The sequence below is a fragment of the Amphimedon queenslandica genome, unplaced genomic scaffold (assembly GCF_000090795.2).
Source record: "Amphimedon queenslandica unplaced genomic scaffold, v1.1 AMPQUscaffold_12532, whole genome shotgun sequence".
NCBI classification, from domain to species: domain Eukaryota; kingdom Metazoa; phylum Porifera; class Demospongiae; order Haplosclerida; family Niphatidae; genus Amphimedon; species Amphimedon queenslandica.
The window spans coordinates 3,712-10,480 of NW_003547231.1; the positions used below are offsets into that span (position 1 = coordinate 3,712).

At 32.2% G+C, this 6,769-nt stretch overlaps 2 protein-coding genes across 2 annotated transcripts; both read left to right on the plus strand.

The window, feature by feature from the left end:
• Positions 1 to 364: 364 nt before the first annotated feature.
• Positions 365 to 2,211, plus strand: LOC105314776 (neurotrypsin-like). Its single transcript, XM_020003785.1, has 7 exons — positions 365 to 395; positions 793 to 1,009; positions 1,230 to 1,372; positions 1,461 to 1,665; positions 1,760 to 1,899; positions 1,946 to 2,011; positions 2,057 to 2,211. Exons 1-7 carry the CDS (start codon positions 365 to 367, stop codon positions 2,209 to 2,211), a joined length of 957 nt encoding a protein of 318 aa, XP_019859344.1.
• Positions 2,212 to 3,993: 1,782 nt separating this feature from the next.
• LOC109587553 (uncharacterized) lies at positions 3,994 to 4,695 on the plus strand. The gene is made up of 2 exons (XM_020003789.1): positions 3,994 to 4,220; positions 4,269 to 4,695. Exons 1-2 carry the CDS (start codon positions 4,022 to 4,024, stop codon positions 4,559 to 4,561), a joined length of 492 nt encoding a protein of 163 aa, XP_019859348.1. The 5' UTR covers positions 3,994 to 4,021; the 3' UTR covers positions 4,562 to 4,695.
• Positions 4,696 to 6,769: the final 2,074 nt, after the last annotated feature.

Here is a 6,769-nt window from a genome sequence, read left to right on the forward strand (position 1 = left end):
CTTTCTCTGGCTTTGTTATACCATGCGGATGCTATAAGTGAGGGAAAGATATTAAATAAGCATTGCAAATTTATATTGACCTGTCTACTGCAGATGCCAAATTAATTTTAGTTTGTATGGGAAGATATCGGAGGGCCAATTTGTATGATCTGGGGTGCAGATAATTTCTAAGATTATTGTAAAGATCATGATTGTATTGTATGATAATAGATATTAGAGACTACGCACGGTCTCTTCATCTATGACCATACATAGTCTGGATACCTATGGTTTGATAATGTGTATGTTCACTTCTATACATGTTGTATTAAAGTAAGACACCTTAGCAACCTGCCTTTTATGTGAAGTGAGTGTGGCCAAAAAAATGAAATGGCAAAATTTAAATGCAAAGAATGGTAAATATTGTATACTGAATGTATAAAGACTTCAAGAAAACAGCTTACATGCAGCTATGTGTGCAAGATGGTGAAAAAATCTTACGATCATTTTACACTAGATCACATACAATAGTCTTTTTTGCTTTGTTAATAAAGAATTATAGTTCATGAGCTACCATGTAGTTTAGAAGGAGTGAGCTTGCTCAATGTGGCACGTGGCCACAAATTTGCCAAATTAAAATCTGTTATCACCAAAATTCAGCATTTCGTCAAATTTGCCTACCTCTAAAATTTCTTGCTCTACGGTACACCATAGAATGTCAAACTATTAGACTTTTTAGAAATTGACTCACCTCACCAACTTATTCCTTTCATTCTCTACAGTTTTTTATAAAATTATTTTTACATCCAATAGCACGTGGAACTGTTAGACTTGTGAGAAATGGAGTTTTCTCACACACCTATTCATCTGGAATAGTTCAAATCTATTACAGTGCAAGTTCTTCCAGTATACTCAGTTGGGGCAATATTTGTGACGATACTTCATTTGGTGATAATGAAGCTAATGTCATTTGTAACCAGTTGGCGTATAATGGAGCATCAGTCTATGGTAGAGCTGGTAGCACATCAAGGTAAAGATCTCACAGACTGGATATGGTACACAAGCATGTGACTAAATTTAATACACTAATGAAAAAATCAATTTTAAGATGGAAAAGCTTAAGCCAAAGAGGGAAAATGCTTCTTCTGCCCCAACCCTAAAAGAAACCCAGACAGTTATTGCATGCATGTGTAGTGATAATTTTTGCAACAAACAATTAAACTATTATAATGTTGTTATATACTACATAGTTTTGGAATTGACTACAATGCTACTATTCTTGATGATGTTAGTTGCTCTAGTAGTAGCTTTCTAACTCTAGAGCAGTGTTCTCTTACTACAATTATTTCAATCACTTGCTCTCTTAATTCAAATGATGCTTTTGTAACTTGCTGTAAGTTAATAAATCCTATATATTAATTGACTTGCCATATCTAGCACAAGCATAACTGGGCCTCTCTTTTGTATTTGTTAATTATTAGATACTATTAGAATCTGGAATAATCCTTATCCTGGACAGATTCGTCTACAAGGAAGTATCTACACAAGTTATGGTAGACTGGAAGTATATTGTAATGGACAGTGGGGTACAGTATGTGATGATACTTTTGGTGCAGCTGATGCTAAAGTTGTTTGTCGTCAATTAGGATACAGTCATTATGTACTAGCTCATTCTGGAACCTTATTGTTAGTTGTAAAGTCTAAAGTTTATTGACACTATTTTTATTTGAGCTATTTTTTGAAATTAGCCTATTATTATTATGAACATATTTTATTATAGAGCTGGGTCTAGCTTTCAACCAATTTGGCTGGACAGGGTTTTTTGTAGCAGTTCATACAGTTGTCTTGCTTCTTGTGAATCTTGTCCCTCTTCACAATATCATAACTGTTTTCATAGTGAAGATGTTGCAATTGCATGTGGTCAGCTCCTTTATCTTTATTTCAGTGATAAATTAAATATTTTTAGAATTTGACAGCACTGAAACAGCTTCAAGTAATACACTAAATACCTGCCAATATTCTAGCACTACAGGTAATAGAAGAATAAACACAATTTCATTAGTCTTATCTTTAATAGGTACAACTCCCACCACTCCCACAACTGCCACCACTGATACCACCACTGCCACCACTGATGCCTCCACTTGTGCTACTACTAATATCTCCCCTGATATTGTAGGAATAATTGTTGGAGTAGTGGCAGTTGTTGGAACTACAGTTACATGTATATAACACTTTGGATTGCTGTTTATATTGTCTATAGTCACATAATAGATTGAATCTATTATGATTAAATAGTAATTTGCCTTTGCTACTGTGATGCTATGTAATGTGATGTAATGCATATGCTGTTATAGAATCTGTTTGCTATATTTTCCCTGGTATTTTACCAATTTTATTTTTATGATGCTATTGCTGATTAACTGAGCACTATAAACTTATTGCAAGAGCAAAACCTTTCAACAGTAGTTGCGATACGATGATGAGCAGTGCTATCTCCTAATTATGTCCCATGTAGATCTAAATATGATACAAATGGCTTTCCATACTCCTGAGGCTCCTGCTTATGATCAACAGCCATCACCAGTAATAGCTTATCCTACCAGGCAGAGTTATCCACTTCAATAGGGATGTCCTGCTCAGCCTGGCTTCCACTACAAGGATATGAGCTTTCCTAGGCCTTTTCACATCCTGTTTTTCTTTCACATCCTGTGTGGCCAATTTATATTTATGGTAGATCTATAATAATAGATCTAGTGCATTGTGTGTCAGGCTATACTCAACCAGCTCACGGATAAATATGCTTTTTTTCTTACTTTCTTTGTTCAAATTGTTCTAAATAAGGGTAAAAATATTGTGGCCCAAGCCATTGACCTAATCAGTGTTATATACTTTATCATCATATTTAGGTACTCCTCAGTTCACTAACTGTCCTAGTTCAGTGTGTCTCTCTCAGCCAGTTAGTTATGAGTGTACTGCAGATACAACTGATGGGGCTACTGCTTTAAATTGGAGAGTATTGGATACTAACAATGATCCAATTACTGGTGCTGTTACATATAATAAAGGTCAAGCATTACCAGCAACGTCACCAATTAGTAGTGACTTCACGACTAACCTGACAGCTAGTTCTGGTCCTATTGTCTCTGATATATCATTCACTCCTTCAGTGAGTATCAGTAATTATACTGTGGAATGTAGGGCAGGTGGTCCATTTGGTTATACACCAGTCACCTGTATTATACTGATAGCAGGTAAACTCAGCATTAGAATAACTCAGCATTATGTTTTTTTTTTTTTTTATTAATAATGATTTTGATTGAAAGGCATTCCAGCTTCTGCTGCTAATAATAACCTCACCTTCACATTGACTAATGTTATCTTCTCCTCGTCCCCATCAACCAGTCCTTGTGTATCTCATTACAATGTTAATGTTACTAGTATTGAATACACTATCAATACTAATGATACTAGTCTGAGTTTACCAGTACCTTCAACTAATGATACAGAATATTCCATTAGTGTAGTAGCTGTTGATACTGGGGGTAGATATAGTGATGCTATAAATAATAAGATTTATACCTGATGGTATGTAATATGAATTATAATCACTTTATTATTATTATTCTGTCCAGTTCCTTTATCTGTTGATAATTTGATGTTAACACAAACCTATTATCCAACTGATACCAATGGAATTGCTAATATCACTGCATCATGGAATCCAGTAAAATAATCATAATTATAATAATGGAATATTATTATTATTATTATTATTATTATTATATATAGCCACTTTCATCATCTTATCCTACTCTACTTCAATATCATATTAGTTACAGTGAACTTCAAGATGTAACCATTATTTTGCCTAATGATACTTCACAAACTCTATCTGGTTTTACAGTAGGATCAGTATATACTGTTGGAGTAGCTGCTAGTAATGCACTAGAAATTGGTTCTACTGCATTAGCTACAATAAGCTAGCTTTAGTTATTAATTATTATACTGTACATTAAATTTATACTTAGCTATACTTGCTATGTCAACAACTGAAGTACCTATTGCAACTAGTATTATAATATCTTCAACTATATTTACCTCAACTATCTCAACTACATGTATAGTTACTTCAGCTATATCTACATCAGCTAGACCTAGTACAATAGCTACTTCAATGCTTGTTTCAGACATTACAACTATGCAAAACACCTTGCAAAGTACCACTACATTTACTAGAGGTAACAAATTCCTATGCTTAATTCTAAATCACATGCATATTACGTTAGGTTGTAATTCTGTCTCCAGTACTACTGTACCTATTGCAGTTAGTGTATCAGTGACATTTATACTGACAGCTATACTGTCTTCAACACTGACACTAATACTGACACTGCTGTGTGTTAGGAGCAGATCCAATAAACCAGTTGAGCAGGTTAAACCAGTTGAATGGGTTGAACGAGATGAGGGAGGAGCAACAGCATCATTTGCTGTATATGATGAGATCACTACTACTAAAGGAGGAGCCACCAGTTCTGTTCCACTAACAAGTAATCCAGCTTATGGACCATTGAGAAATTAATTTAAATATTTATCATTATAATCACTGTGATTGTATACTATAGTAAATCTGTGTGATTGACTCTCACTTACTATTTTGTTAAGTTTTAAATTTTATATTATCTTTAAGTTGTGTATCAATGCTAATATGAAAAATATGAAAGAGAAAGTAGATAAAACAACAACATCCATTGTAAAATACCAGTTATTGACTTTCGTATACATTTACTATTATAATGCATAATAGCAAATGTTACTAAACAGAATGAAAATTTATAATAAACACTTTTATGTAGTGTTGTTTTAATATTAGAACTATAGGTTATACTTTCTCAGCTACACAACTATCAATGTATACTGAGTGTGATTGATACTTGAATTTTAGCCTCCAGCATTTTAACAATTTTAACATTTAATTTTTTAGAATGTTTTAGTAACCTCAATGTGTACTTGTTGCAATTAGTTGTTCCTCATCTTCATGTTGTGTATCAGTGTTACTGTATAAATGAAAGAGAAAGCAAATAATACACTTAACTAAAATGTATAGATCTATACATTTCTTAGTGTAATGTGTGTTAACAGTACATTATAATGTATGTTAACAATATGTATACTGCATATTTGCATATAGTCTTGTTTACTCATGAGTGTATGTTTATAAAATAAGATACTTGCTGTCAACATAACTATGTATATCATTGTCAAGACTTGATTTGTGTATTTGATGTCTTACATTTTTGGAGGTTCTTCTTTCTTTGCTTTTTTACTCTCAGCCACACAATAGCAGCAATAAATGACAGAGAGAGAAGAGAGTAGCCCACCAAGGTATCCAAGAACCAGCAAACCGACATTGAAAGGATTGACAACTGTCTCTATCAAAATAATGAATCGTTATAACATTATGTAAGTCATATTGAACAATGTCATAAATATACAAAAAAGCTTGAGTGATTTCAATAAAATTGTTTACTCCAAAATCAACCAAGAACCAAAGGCTATAGCCTTGGGTCCTTGGCCAAATTTTATCAAAAATGGCTAAGAGAGAATTTTTTGCTTTTACAATTTTATCTGATACATATACATATCCTTATGTTATTTATCAAGTTTGAGCTGATTCAAATCAAAATTAGACTTTTACGAATATTTAAAGTTGCTCAAAAATTGGGTCAAAGTCCCTGTACTATATAGTACAGTCATCGGCCAAATTTTACCAAAAATGAATAGGAGAGAATTCTTCATTTTTACAATTTTTTCTGATACATATACATGTTCTTATGTTGTATTTCAAGTTTGAGCTGATTTCGATTACAATTGAATTTTTTATGAATTTTTAAAGTTACTCAAAAATCAGGCCAAAGACCATGGGCTATAGTAAAGAGATTTTGGCCAAATTTCGCTAAAAATGACTAGGAGAGAAGTCTCTATTTTTATGATTTTTTCTGATATATATACATGTTCTTATGTTATTTTTCAAGTTTGAGCTGATTCTAATCAAAGTTGGATTTTTAATGAATTTTTAAAGTTACTCAAAAATTCAGCCAAAAGGCTATATAGCCTTGGGTCATTGTTCAAATTTCATCAAAAATGGCTAGAAGAAAATTTTCTATTTTTATAATTTTTTCTAATAAATATACATATTTTAATGTTATTTATCAATTTAGAGCTGATTTTGATCAAATTTTTTTTTTCGAATTTTTAAAGCTGATCAAAAATTTAACCAAAGCTGTTATAGTGCATACAATATGTAAAAGTTGCTAGGAGGAAATTTTTAAAATAATGAGCTGACTAGTATGTCCTGTTTGAGTACATGTTGGTGACACTGTAACTATATAAATAAAAAAAGAGCAATAATATTAATCATTGTAAAACTAAGCTTACCAAAATTTGATGTTTTCATTGAATATATCTCTGCAGCAAAAATAAAATAAAGTTAATAAAAATTAATTACTTTCTAACCAAAAGCAGTAGTAGTGAATGGTCCAAGTCCAATAGGATTACTGGCAGCAACTTGTACAGTGTATGTTGAACCAAGAGTGGCTCCATTGATGACAAAATCAGTAATAGGAGAAGGTAGGCTAATAGTAATATCAGTACCATCAGTACTAATGTTAGTGATCAATAAATGACCAGTAATTGTAGGATTGCAATGAAGAGTAAACTGTAATTAAAGTAACATAATTGATGCTAATAATTATAATTTTTATTTATTTTTGCTTACATTAAATGATAT

What these genes read in the sequence shown, in the direction of transcription:
- LOC105314776 (XM_020003785.1), top strand. Translation starts at nt 365, where the DNA reads ATGAAATGGCAAAATTTAAATGCAAAGAATG. An exon ending in AAATTTAAATGCAAAGAATG is followed by an intron (nt 396 to 792) that starts GTAAATATTGTA and finishes TACATCCAATAG; the next exon opens with CACGTGGAACTGTTAGACTT. An exon ending in AGATGTTGCAATTGCATGTG is followed by an intron (nt 1,900 to 1,945) that starts GTCAGCTCCTTT and finishes AAATATTTTTAG; the next exon opens with AATTTGACAGCACTGAAACA.
- LOC109587553 (XM_020003789.1), top strand. Translation starts at nt 4,022, where the DNA reads ATGTCAACAACTGAAGTACCTATTGCAACTAGTATTATAATATCTTCA. An exon ending in TACCACTACATTTACTAGAG is followed by an intron (nt 4,221 to 4,268) that starts GTAACAAATTCC and finishes ATATTACGTTAG; the next exon opens with GTTGTAATTCTGTCTCCAGT.